The 26,456-nt window shown below is 47.2% G+C and overlaps 1 protein-coding gene across 2 annotated transcripts in view; it reads right to left on the reverse strand.

Annotated features, from left to right (window-relative positions):
* The window catches only part of GNAS (GNAS complex locus), a 2,418,861-nt gene that overhangs the window by 230,208 nt on the left and 2,162,197 nt on the right, over positions 1-26,456 (reverse strand). For both annotated transcript variants that reach the window (XM_044089970.1, XM_044089971.1), the window contains exon 11: positions 12,980-13,047. In XM_044089970.1, the coding sequence (XP_043945905.1) occupies positions 12,980-13,047 (68 nt within the window). The remainder of the gene's footprint in view (positions 1-12,979; positions 13,048-26,456) is intronic.

Genomic DNA, 26,456 nt, shown 5'->3' on the forward strand with positions numbered 1-26,456 from the left:
CGTAAGAAGGCTGTGGTAGTGGCTGTTGCCCTTGTAGAATGAGGCCTTATGTTCTGTGGAATTGGTTTTCCATGGAAGGAGTAACAGAATCGTATGCAATTTCCTATCCATTTGGAGATTGTCTGTTTGGAAATAGCTTTTCCTTCCCTTCCTGTTGCATAGGCTACAAAAAGCTGGTCAGTTTTTCTGTTACTTTTTGTTCTGTCCAGGTAGTAGCGTAGCTGTCTATGTACATCCAAGATATGCAGCATTCTTTCCCCTCTGTTTTGTGGGTTGGGGAAGAAGGTTGGTAGGTGGATTGCCTGGTTTAAAGACACTCTGGATACCACCTTAGGCATAAATGTAGGATTAGTCCTCATGGACACTCTATCTTGGTGGAAGATTAGGAAGGGTTATACTGCCATTAGGGCCTGGAGTTCAGAAACCCTCCTTGCTGAGGTTATTGCCAGTAGGAAAGCAGTTTTCCACGATAGATGCTGCAGGTCTGCTGTTGCTGCTGGTTCAAAAGGTGCGAGTGTCAACTTTTCTAGCACAAAGTTCAAATCCCAAGCTGGCAATGGTGGTTTCCTAGGAGGTTTTACATTCTTGATCCCTCTGAGGAACTGCCTGAGTAAAGGATGTGAAAAGACAGGTGGATCAAAGCTGTATTCTGCTGAAATAGCTGATGCATGTATCTTGATGGAGGAATAGGACAGGCCTGTATGTAGAAGCTCTGCCAAATACTCCAGAATGTTAGCAATATCTATATTCGACACATCTTTTCCTCTTTCAGCACTCCAAATGACAAACCTTTTCCATTTTCCTGCATAGTTCCTTCTTGTTGAAGGTCTGCGGGCTTCAAGGATAATGTCTTTAACCCTTTGGGAAAGTTCTGGATTAGTTGCTGCTATGTGATGTTCCATGCAGTCAGTTGCAACGTTTTTAGGTTTGGATGCATGATGCTGTAGTTGTTCTGAGTTAACATCAAAGGCATCAGGGGTATTGACCACATTTTGTCCCGAGACATGCTCCTCAGCAATGGGTACCAGTGTTGTCTTGGCCAGTTTGGAGCTATCAGGGTTATCCTTGGCCGTTCCTCCTTGATTTTTAGTAATACCTTGTGTATCAAAAGAAGAGGTGGGAATGCATATGCTGTCAGACCTTTCCAGCTGAAGGAGAGCGAGTCCACTTTCCATGCAAGTGGGTGGAATGTCCTTGTGCAGAATTTTTTGAGCTGGTGGTTGAGAGGGGAAGCGAATAGATCTATCTGTGGCATTCCCCATTTCTTTGAGATGGTCTTGAAGATGTCCGGGTGTAGCATCCATTCGTGAGCATTCGAGGTGGTTCTGCTTAACATGTCTGCTAGAGTATTCTCCTTTCCTGGTACAAATATTGCCTGTAACTGGATGTTGTAGCTGAGTGCCAGGTTCCAAAGGTCCAAAGTCATTCTGCATAGGGGGTATGAATGAGTGCCTCCCTGTTTGTTGATGTACCACATGACTGTGGTGTTGTCTGTCCTTATCAAATGGCCTTCTTTGAGAAATGGTCTGAATTTTTGGATTGCCAGTTTTACTGCCAGCATTTCTTTTAGGTTGATGTGCAGGTGAAGCTGGTCCCGCCCACAATCCTTGCGCATTTGTCCAGCATGTGAGCCCCCATCCTAGGTCTGAGGCGCCTGTTGTGATGGTTTGGCTTGCTTGATAGTTGTGAAAGGGTAGGCCTGGGTTTGACTGGCATGCTTGAGCCCACCATAGGAACTCCTGTTTTAGGCATGGGATTAGTGGAATTTCTGCTTCTAGGCTGTGCCTGTGTTGGGACCATAAATTCTTTAGGTACCACTGTAGTTTTCTCATATGTAGTCTGGCATGTGGAACCAAGATTATGCAGGATGCCATGAAGCCCAAGGCCTGCAGAACTTTTCTTGCTGTTAGCTTGTTCTGTCTTGTTAGTGCCAAGAAGTAAAGAGGGAGTTCTTTTTGTTTTTCTGCAGTTAGGAATGCCATTTGTTTTACTGTGTCCAATTCCACGCCCAAGAATGTCCTTGTTTGGGATGGTATCAGCCTTGACTTTTGTAAATTGACTGTGTATCCCAGTGCTTGTAGCAAGTAAATGACCCTTTGTAAATCTGTTGTCAGCTTGCTTTTGTTGTCCCCTTGTAGCAGGCAGTCGTCCAGGTATGGATAGATTTGGATTCCCTGTAGTCTGCAGTGGGCGATTACTGATGCCAGGCATTTTGTGAATACTCTGGTCGCAGTAGATAAGCCAAAGGGCAATGCTGAGAATTGATAGTGCTCTGATCCTGCAAGAAATCTGAGGTATCTTCTGCAAATTGGTCGAATGGGGACGTGCAGGTATGCCTCCTTGAGATCTAGAGTTACCAGCCAACACTCCTTGCCCAGCATGGGAAGAAGTTGCTGTAGGGTCAGCATTTTGAATTTTGGGACAATGATGTATGTATTTAAGGTGGACAGGTCGAGAATAGGTCTCCAACTTTTTTCCTTTCTTGGAACTAGGAATAGTCTGGAGTAGAATCCTTTGCCTTGTTCTGTTATTGGCACTCTTTCCACAGCTCTCATCTTTGTTAATTGCATTATCTGCTGTAGAGCTTCTGTTTTTTGATTTGGAGGCAGGTTTGGCATTCCTCTTTTGACTGGTAAAGTGTGGAAGTGGAACCGGTAACCTTGGTCTATGGTTTGCAAAATCCACTTGTCTTTTGTGATATAGTGCCAGTTCTTCGAAAATAAGGTTAATTTTCCGCCTAATGGTGCTGCTATTTGTTCCCTGGTAGGCAGAGTTAGAATCAAGTCACTGTGCTGTTGTAGTGGTAGTGGCTGTGTCTGTGCCTCTGTTATTACCTTGCCACTGTCGTCCTCTGTAGGCACACCCTCTGGATTGATTTCTGCCTCTGGAACATCTATTCCTGCCCCTTTGGGATCTTGTGGAGTCAGGAAAGGACCAATTTTTGGCAGGCCAGTTCCTGCTAAACCTTGGGGGCTGAACCTGCAAGAAATCTTTAACCGTTTGTACAGATTTTGCCTTTTCTTCCATTTTCTTCATTACCTGCTGAGCAGGTGTACCAAACAAACTGGCCTTATCCATAGGAGCATCTAATAACTTAGCTTTAACATGACCTGTTCCTTCAGCCATGCATGTCTTCTTATCACTGTGCCAGTCATGGCTGATCTAAATGAAGCCTCCAGTGCATCATAGCCACATTTTAAGGAATGGTTACTAACCTGTTGTATGTTATTTACCATTTCTAATACATATTTCTTATCTATAGAGTCATCAGAGGATAGCTTTTTAGTTAACTGATCAAGCATAAACTCTTGGTATTGTATCATGTGAAACTGACAGTTTAAAGCTCTAGCTGAGAGAGTAGCGGAGGTGTAAACCTTTTTGCCCCATCTGTCTAAAGACCTGGCTTCCCTTTCAGAAGGAATAGGGTTTTTGCTGTGGTCGAGGCTACTGCCTTAGGCCCCTGGGATATAGTTTCGGGGTCTGCAAGTGGGGCCTTGTATAGGTGATGATGAGTGTCTGGTACCCTGTAAAATCTATCTGGTTTTGCAGGGGCTGGAGGTAAGGAATCTGGTGCAGTGCAGACATCATTAAATGCATCGTCCACAACAGAGAGGACAGGAGGTATAGCTAAGGGCCTGTGTTGTGGAAGGTGCAGAAAAGTCCTAAGTCTTTTTCTGGAATCTGAGTAATCCTGTTGCTGCCATTGGAATTGTTCTCGCATGGCATGTAAGGTTTCCCCAAAGGAGAATTCTTCTGGTGGAGAAGCAGCTGGAATGGATTCTTCAGCATCTGAGTCTTCATAATTGGAGAAATGAGCCTCTGGCTGGTCTGTAATATCTGAGTCATCCGCAGAATCATCAGAGGACACAGGCTCGGGGGGCTCTGCTCTAAGTCTCTTTTCTGGAGGCTGAGAGGCCCTGTCTGGGTGAGATTGAGATCCCCTAATTAAGGATATTAAATCTTCTGCCAGAGTAAGCATTTGTGAACTAGAAGTGGGCCTAGTTGAGGGGGGTTTAACAGGCACTGATTTAGTAGATTTGGCTGCTTTAGCCCTGGCAAAGGCCTTAATAGACATGGCTGCAGGAGGCCTAGCAGCACCACGTGCTGGGGTAGAGACATCCAAAGGGATGGTGTCTGATAAGTCACTAGTAACCACTGTTGTAGGTAAAATTTCTGAGGCCGATTCAAGTAAGATAGCAGGAACCTCAGTAGTAGTCATTGATTCAGCTGTACTTTGATCAGTTTTCTCGGTTTCGGCCGAAACCGAGACACTCGCGGTTTGCTTAACCATGGTTTCGGCCGAAACCGCGGACCGCGACTGTCGGTCTTTTTCTTTGCGTTTTTTAACAATTTGGGTAGTCGGAGGATCCGACGGCATAATGTACGCAAAGTCTGAGCCGAAAAACTGTTCAGCAAACTCCGACCGACGCCTAAGCGTTCGTCGGTTGAAAGAGGCACAGGCCGAACAGGCTGCTACGTCGTGGTCTGGGCCTAAACAAGGCAAACAGTAAGAGTGGAAATCTTTATGAGGTATTTGTTTCCCACAAGTTAAACAGTTATTGACTTTTTCTGACATCGGCTGAGGCAAGAAAGAGTCCCCAACGGGGTACTTAGCTTTTAGAAGTCTTCAAGTAGTATTTGGTAGTAGTAATCTCTGGATCTGACCGACCGGCACTTGCGAACAGCTTCTGCTTCGGGCGCCACGCGGCAAGAAAGACAGAGGAAAATGGCGTCGGCTGATGCCTTTATACCCGAAGACCAGCAGAGATGACGTCGGGTGAAGTGCGACATCAGCCGAAGCCGGACCCGGACTTTGGAATCCGGCCGACCGAAGGGCTGCCTGACGACAGGATGACAGTTATGACTGCAGATGCATCCATGAAGGACATCTGCATTAAATGTCAGAAACCTGAAAAAAGTCTCATTTAAAAAAAAAAATCCATTACATGAGAAATAGTATCCCCAAAAGAGAGTTCTTCAAAGAGAGAGTCTAGGCTAATAGAGTCTTCCGCCTCAGAACCATAATCCAAAGGAGAAGGGATATGACAGGAATATGCCAAAGACTCTTCCTCACAATCCAAGTTCTTATCAGAGGAATCCTGTTCTCTGGGCCTCTTGAGTGAGGTAGAATATCATGGGGGAGCAGGTAAAGAAGCTCCTTGGGAAGGCTTCAAGGCCATCAGTGCATTAAATAACTCCTGGGTAAAATCCTGACATTCATGCTGGGGATCTTTAGGAGCAGGAGAAACAAGAAGTTATGTACTCACCATAACGTTCGATGTATGTAGTCCATCTCGCCTCACATTCTTACTCACGGGTTCGGAGCCGAAGATCGGCTCCGACTCGGCCAACTTTTATTTTCTAGCACGAAGTCTCTAATTGGCTGGGCTAAACAGGTATCCCATGTTGCACTGCTCCATAGCCCCAGATCTAGTTTGCTGCAAAACCACAATCGCACCTCATGCATTAAAAACAACCCACTATAGTAGAACACTATCAAGTGGAATAAGAAAAAACAACTGCCATTGAAGGGTACTCAAACGCCAATTTCAGCCAACAAATCCTCCAGGAAGGGGGCAGGTGGGAGGGTACGTAAGAATGTGAGGCGAGATGGACTACATACATCGAACGTTATGGCGAGTACATAACTTCTTGATGTTATGTAGTCCAATCTCGCCTACATTCTTACTCATGAGACAGCGTCCCTAGCACTTCTATCCTGGGAGGCTTAAAGTAAGATACTCCTGAGGACTGTGGAACCAAAGGAAGCCCAGCCCCTAGAAGCCACGTCCAGTTTGTAATGAGTAATAAAGGTGTGTGGGGAAGCCCACATGGCTGCAGCACAAATATCATCCAAAGAAAGTCTGGCATGGTAAGCTGTTGATGCAGAAACAGCCCTGGTAGAGTGAGCCTTGACTGGGAATGGTAGATCTTAGCCCGCAGAGGAGTAAATAAAGGAAATACAACTTGAAATCCATCTGGAGATTGTAACGTTGGAAATGGGGGATCCCGCTCTACTTTATGAAAAAGACACAAACAATTGGTCAGCTTTCGGTAGTTGTTTTGTCCTGTGTAAGTAGAATCGTAATTGCCTGTGCACGTCCAATTGATGAAATCTAAACTCTGCTTTGTTCGAGAATTGAGGGAAGAAAACTGGCAGCTCAATAGACTGGTTGAGATTAAGAGTAGATGCAACTTTAGGAAGAAAGGACAGATTAGGTCTAAGAGAAACCCTGTCCTTATGGAAGATTAAATATGGGGATTTGATGGACAAAGCTTGAATCCCTGACACCCGTCTAGCTGATGTGATGGCTATCAAGAAGGCAGTCTTCCAAGACAGGAACTTTAAGTCACATGAGGCAGCTGGTTCGAAAGGTGGGGAAGTCAGGGCTTGCAAAACAAAGTTTAGATCCCAGGGCATGATAGGTTCTGACACAGGAGTCCGGAGTAACAAGGTACCCTTCAGAAAGGCCTTACAGAGTTTATGTGCCATAAGGGAAGGCTTGTGGGAGGTATGAAAATTCGAAATAGCAGCCAGCTGCACTTTAATGGTAGCAGGGGCGGAACCCTGTTGAAAGAGCATGGACAGAAAATCCAAAACAGCAGGAATTGGGGCTGTGTAAGGGTCAAGTCCTTGGGCCTGAGCCCAAATGGAAAATCTCTTCCATTTGCTGGAATAAATCTTCCTGGTGGAAGACTTATGAGAAAAGGATAAAATGTGCACCACTTCAGGTGAAAAACAATGAAGTCTGACTAACTATGGAAGTGGAGTAGCCAGGCTGTCAACCTGAGGGTCCGCAGGGAGGGATGGAACTGCCCCGACATGTGCGTCAGTAGGTCTGGTACTGGGTCCAGAGTCCAAGGACTGCCCACCGAGAATTGATGAAGAAAAGAGAACCAGACTTGGCGAGGCCAGGGTGGGGCAATTAGAATCATCTTGCTTCCCAAGGATATGGCTTTCTGAATCACTCTTGGTAAAAGAGGAAACGGAGGGAAAGCATAGAGCAGACCTGAGGGTCAATCATGGACTAGAGCATCCCTGGGTGACTCCCCCTGTGGGGGGGGGATCAGGGTGAAGTAGCTGCTGCATTTGGCATTGAGGGGACTGGCAAAAAGATCGCAGCAAGGCTGACCCCACCTGTTGAAAATCTGTTCTGCAACCAGAAGGTTCAGGGACCACTCGTAAGGCATCAGAATAGCTCTGCTTAGCCTGTCTGCTATCACATTGGCCTTCCCCAGAATGTGCATTGCCACTAGAAACCGTTGGGAAGACACTGCCCACTGCCACACTCGCATGGCCTCTCTGCACAGGGGGTAAAGATCTGGTTCCTCCTTGCTTAAGTACCACACAACGGACATGTTGTCCGAGTGAATTGCAATCGTTCCCACAGGAAGAGAGCTCTGAAGTGCCCGCAAGGCCAATAACACCGCTCTCATCTCTAAAACATTGATGTGCATATGTACCTCGTGATCTTGCCACATGCCTTGGACTGTCCTGCCAAGATAATGCCCACCCCATCTGGGAGGTGTCCCTGGTCACCATGGCGACGGGTGATGAAGGGACAAGCGGTTTTCCCTCGTCCAGATTGGTGGGGCATAGGCACCAACGGAGATCCTGCTTGCATCGTTCCGTGAGTAGGATCTGGTGGGAAAAGGGGAGTTTCTGAAAGGACCATTGGGCAAAGAGAAGCCACTGAAGAAGCCTCATGTGTAATCTCGCTAGAGGCACTAACATAATGGTAGCTGCCATGGATCCCAGAAGCTGAAGCACCCATCTCGCTTGTACTTTTCTGAGGGGTAATAAAGCATGAACCTGACTCTGCAATACTTCGATCCTTTCTCGGGGAAGAAAGGCTCGCGTTTGGACGGTGTCTAGATCTGCGCCTATAAATGTGACACGCTGTGAGGGCAGCAAGGCAGACTTTTCCCAGTTCAAGGTAATTCCTAGTTGACAGAGGGTAATGGCAGTGTCCCTGGCTCGGATGAGAAGATGCCTGGTGGGGGCGGTAAGGAGCCAGTCGTCCCGGTATGGAAACACTTTGAATCCTTGATGTCTCGAGTGAGCTGTCACCACCGTCAAGCACTTGGCGAACACTCTGGGGGCTGTGGTGAGACCAAAGGGCAGGGCACGAAACTGAAATGACTGGCTCCCAGCTGGAAGCGTAAGTGACTCCTGGATGCCCTGTCCATTTTGATATGGTAGTAAGCATCCTTGAGGTCGATGGAGCACATCCACACTTCTTTTCCCAGTAACGGGAAAATGGACTGAAGGGTGACCATTCAGAACTTGGACTTCAGAATGTAGTGGTTTAATCGGCTGAGATCTAGAATGGGTCTCAGGTCCCCTGTTCGTTTCGGCACCAAAAAGAGTCTCGAGTAAGTCCCTAATCCGATTTGGTCTGAGGGGACATGTTGGATGACTCCTTTGTTTAGCAGCTTTAAGACTTCTAATGCTGCGTGATCCCTTTGACTGGGTGGAATGTCCGGGATCCTCCTGACTGGAGGGGGGTCTGACAAAAAGGGAATGGTATAACCTCCGGAAACTATTCGGAGTACCCATCGATCCTAGGTGATGCTTGCCCAGGCTTCCGGGTACAACGAAATGCAGCCCCCGACTGGCTCCAGAATAGCACAGTTGGGCAACACATCAGGAACGATGGTAAGAGGAACCACGAAAGAAATCATGGTCTCCCGAGTTGCAGGGGTCTCCTCTGCCTCTAGGGCGGTGTCTTCCAGAATAACCTTCCCCTCCTCTGCCTCTGGAGGGGGACTCACCTTGTGCGGCAGGGAAAAACTTCTGTGATTTCTTGAGCCTTGGGTAAGGCCTAGAGGGAAGGGAAAAACAGACCCCTACGGCAGACAGGGTCTTTCCCTCTTGCTCGCATCTGGTGAGGGTGTCTTTCACTTTGGTCCCAAAAAGTGAGGACCCATCAAAGGGGGCGTCAGTGAAGGAAGACTTGAAGGCCTCCGCGAAATGACACAGGTGCATCCAGGCTTGCCTCCTGAGGGCTACTCCCGAACTAGCTGCCCTACTCGCCCCCTCGGCTGCATATGAAATAAGCCTCATGGACGAGTTGACAATCGAATTGAGGGTAGACACCTGGGCATTAACCATGTGTGCTAACGTCTCAGGTACGTTACCCATTAGAGAATCTCCTAACTCCTTGAGGAGAGCTCTCTGGAGCAGAGTAAAATGACAAAGATAGTTCAGCGACCACAGGCTGAAGGTGGATGATGAGAGGGTACACTTCCCGTAGCGGTCCATGCTCCTGGACTCCTTGTTAGGAGGATGGACGGAAGAAGAAGACTTGGCTACTTCCTGCTGTGTGGCCGCCGCCACCACCATGGCATCTACAGAAACTCCTTTGGACAGGAACTCTTTCCCGGGGGGGGGGGGCAGAAAGAAACCTATTGGGCTTTCTGGGCACAGGTTCCACCGAATCAGGATTCTCCCACACCCTTCGACAAATTAAATCCAGGAGCTCGTCGAAGGGTGGAGACATCCAGGAGGCGGAGGGTTGAGCTCCAAATGCCTTGAGGAATACCGACTCCTCCTCAGAGGGGGTTTTGGACGGCCAGTCGCCTCTCTGCCTCAATATCTCCAGGATGTCGGAGAAAGAGATGTCAGAGGACGACTGGGGGGACCCCTCTGACTCCTCGAGGTCGGTATCAAAAGTGAGAGACTCGTCCTGGGAGTCTATGTGCTTCCTCTTGCACAACTTCTTTCTGGGGGGCTCATCAGGCACAGACTCTGAGGGACCCTCAGAAAGTTGGGGACCGCTCATGGGGGTATCCCCAGACCTTTGGGCTCCGCCATCCACGGATAGGGGACATCAGAGGCTCTAGCCAGAGTGGAAGGGGACAGAATGACCGATCCGGGTGATGTAACTGAAGATATGGCCAGTGCGCTCCTCATGGCCTCGAAGGCAGGTCGCTCCCGAATCAGAGGACCGACCGGCCTCCGAGGTCACGACAGGTGTCAGGGTTCCCCAAGCCGATGCGCCGAGGGGGAAGCTTGGAACCGACAGATGTCCTGATGTATTCCCCTCAGGCCCGACAGAGGAAACCAGAGTACCAAAAACTGTGGATGGGACCGACATGGTTGGAGCCGATGTCGGCACCGATAAACCCTTGAGGGGGGTATCGGAGCCGGCACAAGATCATCACACGGAGCGGAGCACTCCGGCTCCGAAGACAAGGAAGTGCTCGGAGGAGGAACCATCGACACAAGCATCAGGACGGGCTCCGGAGCCAACTGGGTCGGAGCCAAGAATAATTTTGTTAACACCGGCGACCGCAGGAACCTCTGAACCACTCTAGCGACATCCAAAGCTGACAGCCTGGAGGACTTGGAGGACAGAGAGGGGGATTGGGATCTCCTATCAGGAGAGCCATGCCTAACACTGGGAGACCGGCTCCGAATGGGTTCCAATAAAATTGGAGCCGAGGTCGATTCCAGCACAACAGATACCTCCTGCGGCCCCGAGGACAGAGGAGCTGAGGCGCCAAGGAGACTGAAGGAGCCGGAGATCTTTTCTTCGCCTTCAAAGCCATAGACTGAGTACTCGAAGTCGAGTCTAAAGACTCCTCAAACTAAGGTTTTAGGAGTCCCTTCAATATAAGTTTATTTTTTCTTTCCTGTAGCACCCTCGGACTGAAGGCGTGGCAAAAGCTACAGGATGCTTGCAAGTGAATTGCTCCTAGGCAATACACACACACATGGAATTGTCCATCCGTAATAGACATCTTGGAGCTACATTTGGAACATTTCTTAAAACCCAAAGGTTTATGTTCCTTTTTATCCTTAGACATCTCAAGTAAGGTATTGAACTCCAAGACGAAAGGGAGACCTAGCCGGGAAACAGCAAAGGCGGGAAACTATAGCTACACACAAAAACCCAAGAACCTCTAAGTAAAACGGTTCTAGAAACGACAACACACAACTCAACCAGAGAAAAAAAAAACAGAAATACAGAAAGCAAAGCACAGGGTAAAACACTGCACAAAAGGGAGGACTAGGTCCTCTAACTTAAATGGGCCTAGCCCACTGGAACAGTTAGGGATACCACTCACACACAGACAACACTTCAACCAAATATAGATGGTAAACAAGAAGAAATAGCTATTAAAATAGCTTTTGTTTGAATCACAACAATTTTCTAAAGAGAAAAATAGAAATTTTGAGGTACTTAGTCACTGCCAAGCGAGACCACGTCCTAGTTACACGAGCGGCAAACGAGATCTGGGGCTATGGAGCAGTGCAACATGGGATACCTGTTTAGCCCAGCCAATTAGAGACTTTGTGCTAGAAAATAAAAGTTGGCCGAGTCAGAGCCGATATTCGGCTCCGAACCCATGAGTAAGAATGTAGGCGAGATTGGACTACATAACATCATGCTTTTTTTTTTCTTTTGAGGGATGTCTGCCCTAAACACCCTAGAATGTTTAGACCCTTGCCTATACTCAACTAATATAGTAGGAATCTCCTCCTGAACCAGTATCTGTGGAATTCCCCTCGGTCCCTCTGAAATAATCAGCTGAGGTTCCCCCTTAACATCTGGGGCGGATGTCTGCACAGCCTCTGAGGACATGTGAAAAGTCGGATCCACGCTAACCTCCAATATGGTTGTGGCAGAGGAATCCAGTGCAACAACTGGGCAATCCTCTGTGCTTTCATCCACCTCGAGAGAGATGGCTAGGGTTGGCGAAATAGCAGTCAAATCAGACGTGACACACTGTCTTCTTGGCAGGTGGCTGACCTTCAGTTTGGAAAATTTCTGACATAGCTCCCTGCTCCAACAATTTAAGATTCTGGTTCTTCAGGTAAATGGACAAGGTGGAGAGGGTGCTGCACAGAATCTTGGGGAATAAATGCTTGGCAGACAGAACACTTTGTATGGTCACGAGAAGCACCCAAACAGAACAGACACTGTTTGTGATTAGCCTTAAGGGGAATCTGCCTCCTACACTAACATTTTCCCTTTCTGGATAACACTAAACTCCCAAAACTAAAAAAGGAAGAAAAGATAAGAAACCCTAATGGGGCACTTAACTGAAACATGACTTAGTAACCAGCACAGGAGGAGGAGCATTCAGACCGATGACAAATGATGGTGTTTAGACTGGTGGCAAAGTAGTTCTGAGATATGCACGTCTGTATGTCAGCTTTATGTTCTATGCCTTCAACAGGGCGCTTACGCGTGACATACATCTATAAATTCCTGAGGCTTTGGTATACTTGCCAGACGCTGGGCTACCTTTGGCAGGGAATACCCTTTAGTAAAGAATATACTGCAAAAGTGATATGGAAGGACATTAAGAAGAACACTCTAAGGAGGAAAAAGCCTGTCGGTAACAACACACACATTGTAATGACCTAATATCCAGTACCTAAAATGCTAGAAACCTAACAGACAATCTAAATCATAGTATACCACACAGTAAAGGAGAGGGGAGGAAAGGATGAGGAAAAAACATCAGAAAAAGGATACAGTCACATGTGCAGCCATGCTTCGAGCTGCTAGCTGGAATGGTGACGGACTTGATCTGGGGTATCCTCTAGGAAATGGGGGATTGTGAGTAGGGGAAGTGAAGACTGGCAAGTTGAAGTCCTGTGGAGTTTACGGTCTCCAGATCAGAACTGGATACGATAATCTGCAAGCTGATGCCAGGCAGAGAAGATAACATAGGATACATTGGTAAATATTTCAATGTAGCACATCTGAAATTAGTAATTTCACCCATAATTTACAGCAGGAGCACCGTGCATTACTGCCCACCACGGTCTTCCATTCCATGTGTGGGGTTATTTTATTCCATTAGTAAAATGAAAGGAAGCTTTTTTCTAACCAGCATTGAATACAACTAGAAAATGTCCAAAACAGCAAAGTTTTAAATGACACTAGCACAAATTTGGAGCACCTTGGATGATAGTTCTCTTTCAATATAATTTCCTAAAAGACGCTTCAAATATACATACCAAAAACTCGTCCCTAATAAAATACTTGGCCCTTGTTACTCTGGGATCTTCACCAGGTTCTGGTGTTGCTGTGAAAAGAATGGAGAAAAATAAGTTAAGCTCAAAGAGAGGACCACCAAAAGTTTATAAATTTATTATTGCTATTTTTTACATCACAAGTACTCTATAGAGTTTTTCTTGTATAAGGAAAGCAAGACAAAGATGACACTGAATAACTTCACTTCGGGGAAAGCACAATGAATATCACTTTCAATAAAATATTGTTAATTTTTATTGTTGACAGTTGCAGTCCAGGCTATAATGTAAAAACGTTAAAACAGCACCATATTAAGCTAATGAATAACATAATTTGTCAAAGGACAACCATGACGACATTTTGTGTGGATTGAAAATACTGTACCAGTGAATTTTAAACATTTTAAAAGTTAAAAATAGTATATTAACAGAAAAAATATAGTTGTGCAAGTAAGCTTACCATAGCAGTAGATGTTTGAATGATGATTGTTCTGCTGTAGCCTTAGCTACATGGGTTATATCCTGCCAAGGATATAACAGCCAGCAAGCTTCCAAAGCTTCAGGGCACCTTCCACACACCCAGTTTAGTTTGAGCTGAACTAACTAAAAAGACAAGTTTGGGTACCATGCTCTTCAGAACTTTCATGCCAACAGAGAGAGGGAGGTTGAGCCATGGCAGGATAATACTAGGAACGAACAAACATGCGCACTCACACACACATTCACATCACAGTGTAAATAACGCACCAAAAAAAGAGAGATGAAGGGAGGGCGCGCTTACTGCAGCAGTGATCATTCGAACATATGCTGTTACTCTAATTTTACTTATACAACTTGTACTACATTCAAACTATTGATCACTGCTGCAGTAGCCTAAGCTGTATGGGTAGATCACCCTAGCTTACTACATCTGGGAGGTGGGAGGGGAAAGGTCCAAAAGCCTCTGGAAAATGTTCCTAGCAAAGCCTGATCTAGACCAAGAGAATGAAATAAGCTTGCAATGCCTAGTAAACGTATGGAGGACCAAACTGCTGCTTCTACAATACTTCTAGAATCCAACCCTTTCCAAACAGCAATGTATGAAGCCAAGGCTCTGGAAGAATGGGTCTTGACCCTGCCTGGACTAGCTTTGTTGTACTGACTACACCAAAAGGTAATAGCCTGAGACAAACACTTAGAAATGGTCTCTTTTAACACAGGTTGCCCCTTCTTAACTTTTTCATGTCTTGTGTAGGTATCTGAAGATCTGAAAGATTTAGTTATGTCAAGATAATATCAAAGTTGTCCCAAGAGTCTTGGGGAACCTAGACTATTAAGAGAGTTCAGTGCCTTGCTCAGGGCAAGCAACTTATTTATTTTTTTGCATCTGTCCTTGGTGTCAAACACACCTTACACCTTCATTCCTCCAGAAACTGCTCCCCAAGCAAAATCCGAGGCGCCTGTGGTGACTGTCTGCTTGGCTGAAGGGGAGACCTGGGTTATGGGATATTTTCTGTCTCTACCAAGTGGTTTCTCTTCTGACAAACCCCAGCACTGGGATTTGAAAAGACAAAAAGATGTCGGTGCTGGTAACAAACAGACTTAAGATACTATTGTACTTTCTCATATGGAGTCTTGCCAGGGGTACAATGAAAATCACAGATGCCATGAGACCTAAAATCCTGAGGTACTCCTTCACAGTGACTGAAGCCTGAGTGGAAACTTTAAAAACTTATCTAGATATGGATCATACAGTTGTGTAAGACCTTATTGTAACAGTAGATGTCCTCCTTTTCACTGTTGCAGTATTCATGACGAGTGGAATTCCAACATTCGGCCAGCATACCAAAGCCTTTACATCCTCCCAACTTCGTACGTCATGCTTATGCCCCCTGCACAGGGCATAAAGGTGGTATGCGCATACTCAATACTCAGAACTGAAGTACCCAAGGAGAACAAGTGCACCCTCAGGAGAAAGAACATTTACAGTTGGGGGAAAAAAAAAAGTAGGAGAGAAAAAGGGCTAGAAAGGCAAAGATCCCTCAGTCAGCAGTATTCCTAACAAGACACAGAGAAAAGGGGCAAGAGGGAAGAACTGAATACAGCAATAGTGAAAAGGAGGACATCTGCTGTTATGATAAGATACTACACAACTGCTATGTCCTTTCCACTGTTGCAGTATTCATCACATGTGGGAGATGTCAAAGCTATTGTAAAGGATGGGAGGAGAAGGCACAAAGAAGCCCTCCAGAAACCCATGAAAGACAGCCCAGGCAATCTTGCCCTGGTTCTGATAATGATATCCAACTTATAATGTTTAGTGAAAGTATGGACAGAGAACCAAGTAACAGCTTCAAGGATGGATCTAGTATCCAAACCTTTGAAGAACACTCCAGAAGAGGCTACTTCTCTGGTAGAATGAGCTCAAACTGAAGCAGAAAGCTCAACTATAAAAGTAAAAAAAATAAAATTACCTTAGAAATCAAACAGTTTACTTAGAAAGTGCCAAACCTAATCTCCTAGTATAAAAAGCTACTCAGACTTGCAGATGGACTTTGTTTTACCCAAATAGCTGTCTATGTAAAATCAAGGTGTGAAGAACTAAGACTGCGGAGGGAAAAAAAAACAAGGGGCTGGATAGACTGATAAAGGGACAACACATTAACCACCTTGGGCACAAAAGGAGGACCAGTATGCAGACAGAGACTGTCCGTATGAGTAATCAAAAATGGAGGACCTACTATCATAGCCTGTAGTACAAAAACTCTTGGTTGAATTAAGAGAAGCCAACAAAACAGTCTTCCAGGTGTAGTGTTGCAAATAGTAAGAATTGGGCTTGAAAGGAGCCTAAGTAAACTTTTCAAGGACAAAGCCAAGCTCCCAAGAGGGAAAAATAGGTAATCTTGGAGGTCTGATACGAAGGACACCTTCAAGGAACTGTTTGACCTCAAAAAGAGAGGCCAACAGTGGGTTCAAGGGCAGACATGCACAGGCGGCAGAAAACTGAACTTTAACAGAAGAATACGCTAGGCCATAATGCAGCAGTTCACACATGTAAGAAAGGACCAAAGAGGCTCACCATAAGTTCATAGATTGGTACTAGGCTATCGGCCCTAGGGCCTATACAAGCTTAGCCATAACAATTCCCTAGCTATTTCTTCCCACACTATTTACTTCCCTGGACCTCTGTCTAGCAGGGCCTCTGACGTGATCCCCGGGGTGAATTTCCTTTCAACCATCCAATTGTCAAGGTTCCTTTTGAAGAGGGCCAAGGAGGCTCTCTGCTTGACATGTATGGGCAGTCTATTCCAGAGTCTGAGTCTCTGGGTCAGGAACCTATCCCTCCAGCATGTTTTGTTTATTGTGATGACAAGGTTTAGATCCCTGGAGTGTGTGGCTCTGAGGGATTGGGATTTCTTTTAGTGTAGCATGTCCAACAGCTCTGGGTTTGACATGGCCTTGGATGTTAAGCAGAGATCGCCTCTGAGTAGACGATATGCGACAGAGTATAGCTGGAGTTTAAGGTGGTCAGCACAGGGCATCTGCGTTAGGCCTGTGATTCTTTTAGTGAGGTATTTCTGCGGCCTTTCCAGTTGTTGCAGATGTCTTGAGAGGTACATACCAAATGGGGCGTTGTATTCTATAATGGGTCTAATGAGGGATGAGTACAGTGGGACAATAACCTCCTTTTTTATGGATAAAAAGCCCTTAGTGATGAGGTGTGCCACATAGGATTTCCTGACTGTTGTGGCGATGTGGTTACTGAAGGTGAGACCACTGTCCACCTAAGTCTCTTATCACACTTTCGGTGTTTAGTGTACTGCCACTTATATGGTAATTCACGGGTATACGCTTTTTCCCAAAGGGGATAACTACATTTCTTGGCACTGAGCTTGAGCCCATGGCTCTGGCACCAAGCATCTGTTTCTGTAAGGCCCTTTTGTAGAGTATCCACATCATTTGGGGATTCAGTAATGGCTCCCAGTTTGCAGTCATCTACAAACTTTGTTAGCCAGGGTCCCTTAGTGCTGGGCCTGTACTTCAGAGAAGTAGATGCCAAACAAGAGCGGTCCCAGGACTGAACCCTGAGGTACTCCACTTGTCACTTGTCTGGAACTGGATTTGGAGTCAGCTACTTTTACAGTGTGGGTTCTGTCAGTAAGCCAGTTGGCAACCCATCGAGTGACGTAAGGATTAATGCCCAGCTTAGCAAGTTTATCTATGATTCCAGAGTGGGGGGATGATGTCAAAGGCCTTGACTAGGTCCAGATAGGCTGTGTAGACTGCCTTACCCTCATCCATGGCTCTGGAGACTGATTCAAAGTCATCAATCAGGTTCAGGAGACAAGATCGGCCCTTCACAAACCCAAACTGGGTGGAGTCCAGTGTTTGAAGGTTGCCAATATCTTTGTAAGTTCCATGATAATATGTTCCATGGCCTTGCAGATCAGGCTCGTCAGACTGATGGGGCGGTAGTTCCCAGGATCCAAGGTGGATCCCCCCTTGTGGAGTGGGATAACTGTAGCTGTGCGCCACTCAAGAACGAAGCCTGAGGTGAGAGTGTGATTAAACATGACACTTAGGTGAGGTACCAGTTCATTTTGTAGTTCATGTAGTACACAGCCTGGGATGTCATCTGGTCCCATGGATGCTGTACCCTTAGCTTTGGAGAGTGCGTTTTTTACTTGTGTGGCTGTTATTACCGGAATCTGGCAATCTTCTTGTATTGAGATGGGGTGTTTAGGGGGTGGGGGGGTGAAGTTGGCAATGAATCGATCTGCCAAGATACTGGCAATATCCTTGGGATCAGTATATTTAATGCCATTCTGTTGTAGCTCAGAGCAATCTGAGCATTGCCGTTTAGATTCTTGACATAGTTATAGAATGCCCTGTGGTTGTCTTTGGAATATTTGGCAATTTTATTTTCGTAACTAGCTTTGGAGGATTTTACGAGGGATCTCAGCTTCTTACCGAGGCTGGTAAGGGAATTTTTTGCATCATGGGATTTTCCTCTTTTCTGCAACAGTTTCTTCCTTTTGTTGTAAAGTTTGTTTATGGCAGGGGACCACCAGATTGGCTTCATTTTTTTGGAGGAAAGCATCTTGGTTCTATTTGGGATGGCATGATTCATGCATGAGTGGATGTGCTCGTGCAGCGCCTTAGTGTAGGACTCAGCAGTTAAACTTTCAGTTCCCATCTGCATGGGTGTCATGAAGTTTGTCACTTATGAATTGATAGCATGAAGTTGGCTTTGGAGAAGTTTTTTATGGAGGTTTGCTTACTGGGGAGTGGGGGTGGGATGTGGATGTTAATGGTGATTAGCTTATGGTCTGACCTGACCAACGAGGGGGTGAAAACAGGTGTTCAGCATCGATTTCCCATGTTGGTAATTACCAGAGGAGAAATTTCTCCAAGAAATTCCCTTGCAGGAATGAGACAACAGGGAAGCAGAGCCTGGAAAGTAGGTTGCAAGAGCTAGAACCTTGGTAGCAAGAAGAAAGCCCAACATTGGAAATGGTTTAGATTCTGCAATCCAGAAAAATGTGGTCTTGAGAAGGAATCATAACTGACTTGAGATTGATGTAGAATCCCAGACTACATAGAAGTAGTGAAGTGCAAATTCTTAAAAAGCCTGGACTGGGAAGGAGCCTGAAGAAGCAGGTCATCCAGATATGGTAATATCTGAATTCTCCAAAGCCAGAAAAAGGCTGCGACAGGGGCCAGACATTTGATGAATACTCTTGGAGATGTAGAAAGACCAATGTGCAAAGCACAGAACCGAGAACGAGACGAAGAAACAGAAATATAAAAGCTTCCTGAAGAGATGGTGAACAGGAATATGAAGATTGGTGTCCTTTAGATCTAGGGAAACTAGAAATGCCTGTGGAAGTAATAAATGAAACAGAGTCTGAAGAGAAAGCTTTCATAAAGAAAGAACCTTTAGAAAGGTGTTGAGAAAGTTGTGGTCTAGTAAAGGTCTCCATTACTCCCCTTTTCTGGGAACCAGAAGCATTCTAGAGTAAAACCTTGTTCCTTACTGGGATTCTAAATCAGACTGGATGGTTTCCTGATTCAAAAGATCCTGCAGGACCACGGAAAAGTGACGAAAGTTGGTTTGGAGGAGGTAGAGAAGACCTGAGGAAAGGAGGGTGGAATTCCATACCATAAAATAAATGTGACGGATAATGGAAAGAACCCAACAGTCTTAAGTAATATTTTGCCAGACAAATGGAGAGCGAGACAGGGAAAGCCTGAAAGACAGGAGAACAAGGCTGAGGGGAGGGGAAAAATATGTCAGATGGACACAGCTTTGTCCTGAAAAGGGGACTTTTAAGTCTTAGAACTCTGGGTGGTTTGTCAGAAAACATACACTTAAGAACCTTTTCCTTTTATAAAGCTGATGAGAATGCCTCAGAACAAACATAAAATTAGGATAATTTCTCTGAAATTTGGGGATAGGAGAAACAAATGTTGTTTAAGGTCCTGCATAATTTTACCTTTGTCTTCTACAGTCTTAAAGCAGGTCAGTGGCATCAGCAGTACCAAAAGGATTTTGGTTGTCCAAAGGAGCATCAGGAGCTTGGCCTTAATTTCATCAGGTAAGGCCTGAAGGCAAAGCCAAGAGTACCTCCCTCATAAGTGAACCCAAAACAGCAACTCTAGAAGATGCATCACTAACAAGTTATGTACTTATCGTAATGACAGATTCGTGTTGTCCTGTTTTCATTTGGTTCAAATGTTGGGACTCTGATCCGGTCTCAGAACCTTTAAACCTTTGGATCCAGAGCTCTGACTCCTCCCATACTTATAATTCTCCTTCCACCATCAAATTACTTCAGATCGAGTTTGCCTAACATATGGTACTGAGATCATGTTCAATACAACAAAAAGGGGAGGGGGTCCTATGCATCTGTTGAGGTTTGTGTTCGCAAGTCTCTCCTAGACTACCACCCAATCTTCATATGACAATTTGGAGGGGTGGGGGGTGTTGAACTAGATGACAATAGGACAAAATGGATCTATTGTTATGGTGCATACACAACTTTCGCATCCGATGTTGTCCATTTCCATCTAATTCAACTGTTGGGACAGATTCCTTAGCTAAAGATGTAAGGCAGACCAGGTAGCAGCAGCAGAAATCTCATCAACTGGGAAGTCACACTGAAGAACTGTGGAAGATGACACTGCCCTGTCAAATGAACTGTTTTTTTTGTTTAATGATAGACCCAACTTCTCATAAACAAATGTAATATAGTTTGACATCCATCTTGAGAGGGTGACCTTAGAAACACCACATCCCAATTTAGCTTTGGATAACACAATGAACTAGTCCAACTTCCTGAAATCTTTAATTCTATGTAGACAGAACCTAAGTTGTGTATAAACATCAAGTAGATGTAATGTGTACTCCCCCCTTACTTGAAAACATTGGAAAGAAAACTGGTATAAAAAGAAGTTATGTACTCACCATAACGTTCCATCTGAGTAGGTACTTCATTTGTCTGCAACCTGTGGGTATCGGATCCGATCTCGGATCCGAGCCGGCAGCTTTCCAAGCTACAAGATCCGAGCTCCTAGCCCCTCCCCCTACCCTCTCCTGCTATGTGCTACATTACCTCAGATAGAGTTTTTTTTGCCTCTTACACTACTCCTACCCTCGATAGAGGAAGCAACACCAGATCACTGTCCTAACAGCAGAACAAAGATTTCTTTGGTGATCAGGAGTCCCGAAAAAGGATCGGGGAATGGCAGGGGGGGGTCGGTTGCAGACAAATGAAGTACCTACTCAGATGGAACGTTATGGTGAGTACACAACTTCTTTATCTGAAGTAGTTACTTCATTTGCTCTGCAACCTGTGGGACAGAGTCCCCAGCTACCTAGGGAAAACCCTGAGCGGCCTTATGGAAGGATATTCTGAAGCACCACGGAGCCAAAGGAAGCCCTACCTCTCGATACCATATCCAACTTATAATGAGAAATAAATGTATGAGAAGAGGACCAGGTAGCTGCTGAGCATATGTCATCCAAGGGGATCCTGGACGAGAAGGCTGCTGAGGTGGCCACAGCCCTCGTAGAATGAGTGTAAATTCCGGTAGGAACTGGCTTGCCTGCAGATAAGTACCCGTGAACTATGCATTGACAAATCCAATTTGCTACAGTCACTTTGGAGATGGCCTTACCCATGGCCGATTTAGCAAATGACATGAACAACTGGTCCGACTTGCAAAATCTTTAGTCCTGTGCAGGTAAAAACGCAGTTGTCTGTGCACATCCAATTTATGCAATTTGTATTCTCCTCTATTCTGAAAATTTGGGAAGAACATGGGTAAGTTTACTGATTGATTGATATTTGACTCCGAAGCCACCTTAGGTAAGGACGACGGATTAGTCCTGAGGAACATTCTATCCTTGTGAAAAATGAGATAAGGATGCTTCATACATAAAGCTTGAAGTTCTGAAACCCTTTTGGCTGAAGTAATGGCCACCAAAAAGGCTGTTTTCCAAGACAAGAATTTTAATGGAATCGAAGCTGCGGGTTCAAAGGGTGGGCCTGTCAAGGCTTGTAAGACTAAGGTCAAATCCCATGGGGGCACCACCACTTTCACCGGAGGCTTCAAGAGGAAAACGCCCCGCAAGACGGTTTTACATAATCTTGTAGAAGCCAAAGATCCTAGTCCGTCTCCCACATGGAAATGGCTGCCAATTGCACTTTATCTGTAGAAGCACTTGCTCCTTGTCTAAAGATCAGCGACAGGAAGTCTAGAATAGTAGGAATAGGAACTGTAAATGGATCCAGGCCTCTATCTTTAGCCCAGACAAATAAACGTTTCCATTTGCTGTAGTAAATTTTCCTAGTAGTCGGCTTATGTGCTGCGACTAGAATGGCCTTAACAGGAGATGAGATATCGGGAGTCCTAGCCATCAGTGGAACTGGAGCAACCAAGCCGCAAGCTTGAGGTTCACCAGGTTTGGGGGTTGGTATCCCGCCGGATGTGAAATCAGGACTGGAATGGGATCCAGTATCCATGGCGGAGATACACTACGGGACCGCAGGTAAGGGAACCAGATCTGGCGAGGCCAGAATGGGGCTATGAGAATAACTCTGCTCCTCAACCGACGGGTTTTCTGTATGAACTTTGTCATGAGCGGAAGGGGGGGATAAGCATAAAGTAGACCGGGCGGCCAAGTATGGACTAGAGCATCTCTGGGATTCTCCCCTTTGGGGGGAAGTATTGCGATGTACTCGCTGCATTTTGTGTTTAAGGGAGAAGCAAAAAGATCGCAGTGAGGCCAACCCCATTTGCGGAAGATCTGCTTCGCAACTGATGGATTGAGAGACCACTCGTACGGAGTGAGAATCACTCTGCTCAGTTTGTCCGCCAAAATGTTGGACCGACCCGGAATGTGCATTGCTACCAGAAAACGGTTGGTGGATATCGCCCATTCCCACACTCTCATAGCCTCCCAGCAAAGAGGGTAGGACCTGGTTCCTCCTTACTTGTTTATGTACCAGACTACTGACATGTTCTCCGTCCGGACTGCAATAGTCCCCAGAGGTAGAAGGTCGTGGAGAGCTTGCAACGCTAGAAGCACCGCCCTTCATCTCTAGGACATTGATATGCAAAGCGGTCTCCAGGGGAGTCTACGTGCCTTGGACAGTTCTGCCCGAACAATGCCCCCCCCCCAACCGAGGCGAGAAGCATCCATGGTCAGCGTGGCTTGGGGGGGAGGGACAACAAAGGGCCTCCCTTCCCTCAGCTCTGGGGCATGGAGCCACCAAAGAAGGGAGTCCCTGCAAACTCTGCTCAGAGGAATCGGGGTATTCAATGGATGGAGTAGTAGAGACCACTGAACTAGAAGGGTCCACTGCAGAACCCTCATCCGCAGACACGCGTGAAGGGAGAGACTGATCGCTGCTGCCATAGATCCTAGTGCCCTCAGGACTAATTCCGCCACCGGAGCCGGACTTTGAAGAAGGGTAAGCACCTGAAACAACAAGCTGTTCAGCTTGTCCGCAGTTAGCATAGCTCGAGAGATGCGGGTATCTAACTTGGCCCCTATGAACTCCAGGACCTGTACGGGGCAAAGAGAGGATTTCTGAAGGTTCACAGAGATGCCTAAGCTCTGGGCAAGGGTCAGAGCATAATCTCTTGCCACGCAGAGCTGATGCCAGTTGGTGGCGGTAAGGAGCCAGTCATCTAGGTAAGGAAAGACCTGAATGCCCTGAAGTCTCAGGTGGGCTGCAACCACTGCCATGACCTTGGTGAACACCCTGGGGGCTGAGGTGAGGTCGAACGGGAGAACCCTGAACTGGCAATGACTGGCTCCCAGCCGGAAGCGGAGAAATCTTCTGGATCGTCTGTCCATCAAAATGTGGTAGTACGCATCCTTGAGGTCTATAGAGCACATCCAGTCATTCTGCCGCAAAAGGGGGAGAATAGATTGGAGGGTGACCATCCGAAATTTTTCTTTGGGAATGAACAGGTTCAAAGCAGAGAGGTCTAGAATGGGTCTGAGGTCCCCCGTCTTTTTTGGCACTAAAAAGAACGTGGAGTAATAACCCAATCCGGACTGGTCTGGGGGGACGGGCTGGATGGCTCTTTTTTTCTAGCAACTTCAGGACCTCTGAAGCCGCTGCCTCCCTTCGATCGGGTGGAACATCGGGGAGGCGTCTGGTCGAGGGAGGGTGGCTTATGAAGGGGATGGTATAACCTCTGGATATGATGCGGAGCACCCATCGATCTGTCGTAATGGACTCCCAGTTTGACAGGTGCTCCGACAACCCCCCCCCCCCCGACTGCCTCCAGAGAGGGACAGCTGGGTAAGCCCTCAGGGCTGCTGCACGGGTCTATCCGGGAAGGGTTCCCTGGACCCGAAGTTACGCGGTCCCCCTCTGCCTCTGGGCCGGCGTCCACCTTGTCCCTCCTCTGCTTCTAGAGGACGAGGGGTCCGAAGCTGGATGGGATTGTTGGGACTTACGGAACCACAGCTTCTTTTGTCCCCTCTGATTCCTAGAAAAGGATCATTGGGGATTAGATAAGCAGACCCCGATGGCAGACAGCATCTTCCCATCCTTCTCGCTTTGGACCAGCATCTCGCGAACAGTCTTGCCGAAGAGTGAAAATCCGTCAAAGGGTGCATTTGCGAAGGACGCCTTGAAAGGATCGGTGAAATCGCAAAGACGGAGCCAGGAGTGACGTCGCAAGACGACCCCGGCTCCGCTGGCCCTAGCGGCTCCCTCCGTGGCATGGGAAAGTAGACGCATGGACATGTCAGAGATGGATTTCAGAGTGGCCATCCGAGTCGAGAAAACATTCTTGTCCTCGATCGACATGGACTCCGGGGGGGGGGGGGGCTGCAGCATATTCCTTAATTAAGTCTTGTTGCAGTCTAATGGTATGTGCCATATAGTTTAGCGCCCTTATAGAAAAGGTAGCTGAACTAAACATCAGCTTCCCAATGCGGTCCAACGCCCGAGATTGCTTATCTGGCGGGTGAACCGACGAACTCTCCTGCGTGACTTCTCTCTTGGTGGCAGCCACCACCAACATGGCATCCACGGGGGTTCCCTTGGCCCAAGACGGTCTATCCACTGGGGGGCTAAGGATCTTGTCGTGTCGCTTCGGGATAGGCTCCACAGTGTCGGGCTCCTTCCACGCCCTGGTAGTAATTAGGTCTACCAAGGGGTCAGCCGGAGGGGACACCCAGGAGGTAGAAGGGCCTGCCTCAAATGCATCCAGGAACACGGATTCATCCGCCGAAGGTTTTTGGGCAGACCACCCCCCTCTAATACGCAACATTTCCATGATGTCTCCGAAGGAGACATCCTCGGGGGGGGTGACCTTGGGGAACCTTCCCTTTCATCTAAATCCGTGTCGGTTGTAACGGACTCGGGGGAGTCCAGGTGTCTCCTCTTGCAGTGACATTTACGAAGGACCACCTCGGTGGGACTGTCCGAAGAGGGCTCGTCAACAGGGTCCTGTTCCTCCAAGGGAACCAACTGGAGGGCTTGAGCAGGCTGTCCCGATGGTCGGATGATGGAGGATAGACCCACATGCAGCAGGGGTACAGGAGGATCCAATGCCCAAACTGGGGACCTGGAGGTCCTTGACAGTACCCTCTCCACAACCTCAAAAGCCGAAGGAGAGCTACTCTCGCCAGGCTTCGAGAGCAACCTCCTCGGCTCCGAGGTAGGGATCGTGGTCGGAGCCGATGCAGCCAGAGCCGAGAGAGAGGTGTGCTCTGAACCCAACGGAGCCGAAGACACACCAGCTCCCCCGGATCTGATGCTCAGCCCTCGGCCCCGAGAGCTCGGATTCGACAGACTCGAAGGCACAGTCGGCGTTGAAGCGACCGGAGCTATCGGCGCCGACGAATCCCCGGATCTGAAAGGGCCCGGATCCGATGACTCCGACACCAGAAAACAGGTCGGAGAAGGAGTAATCGGAGCAAACATGGGGGCCGCACTCCCCCCCCCCCCCCCCGGGCAGGGGAGGCAAGAGCACCCACATCTGTATCTGGGTCTGGATGAATCGGTGCATCATCCGATCCATATCCGCTTCAGTGAGGCTTCTAGTTGATCTTGAAGTCATCAAGGCGGGCCGGGAGGGCCGCCTCGACGACCTCGAGGGAGACCGATACTCCTCCGGCGAAAAGCTAGGTGAACGGAGCCGAGAGGGGGAGGATCCAGAGACCCTCGAGGGAGACCTAGCCAGTTTAGATGGCGGGGCTGAGGGTCGAGTCTCAGCCCGCCTTTTGTGGGACTTATGTCCCTTGTCTTTGTGTCTTTTCTCCACCGTAGTGGAGGTACTTGAGTCCCCCGAACTCGCAACCAAAGAGGGAGGTTGAGTCCCAGGTTGAGTCGGGGGCACAGAAGGAGCGAGGGCTGCCGAGACAGCCTGTGCCTGAGAGGGGGAGGAAGAAGAAGCCGATTCCTGAGGCAACAAGCCCGCCAGGATCAGCTTGTTCTTCCTGTCCCTGAGAGCTCGGGGATTAAAGGCCGCTCAGATTGTGCAGGCCGATGACAAGTGGGCCGCCCCCAAGCATAAAACGCACTGAGTGTGGCCATCCGCCGGTGAAAGCTTATGGCCACACTCAGTACATTTTGAGAACACTGCCTTAAGCCCTTCAGCCATAACACCACTCACACCAAGAACACACCCAAACACTAAGAGGGGGGAGGGTGAAAAAGCGGGAACTACAAGAAAAAACTAGTTAGAAGGGGAAAATAAAGGTATCTAACTAAACTACACTAAGCTAACTAACCCCAGGAACTACACACTCTCACAACTAGAAAAGATCTATTTTTTTTTTTTTTTGGTCACAAAAAAAAAAAAGGGTCAATCTCACCAAAAGCCAAGGAGCTCTTCAAACATAGCTGCTTCAGCCGCGGCAAAAAACAATCTGGGGTAATGTAGCACATAGGGGATTATGGGTAAAGGGGAGGAGCTAGGAGCTCGGATCTTGTAGCTTGGAAAGCTG

The sequence above is a fragment of the Protopterus annectens genome, chromosome 12.part0 (genome assembly GCF_019279795.1).
Source record: "Protopterus annectens isolate FY-2018-M chromosome 12.part0, PAN1.0, whole genome shotgun sequence".
NCBI lineage: Eukaryota > Metazoa > Chordata > Ceratodontiformes > Protopteridae > Protopterus > Protopterus annectens.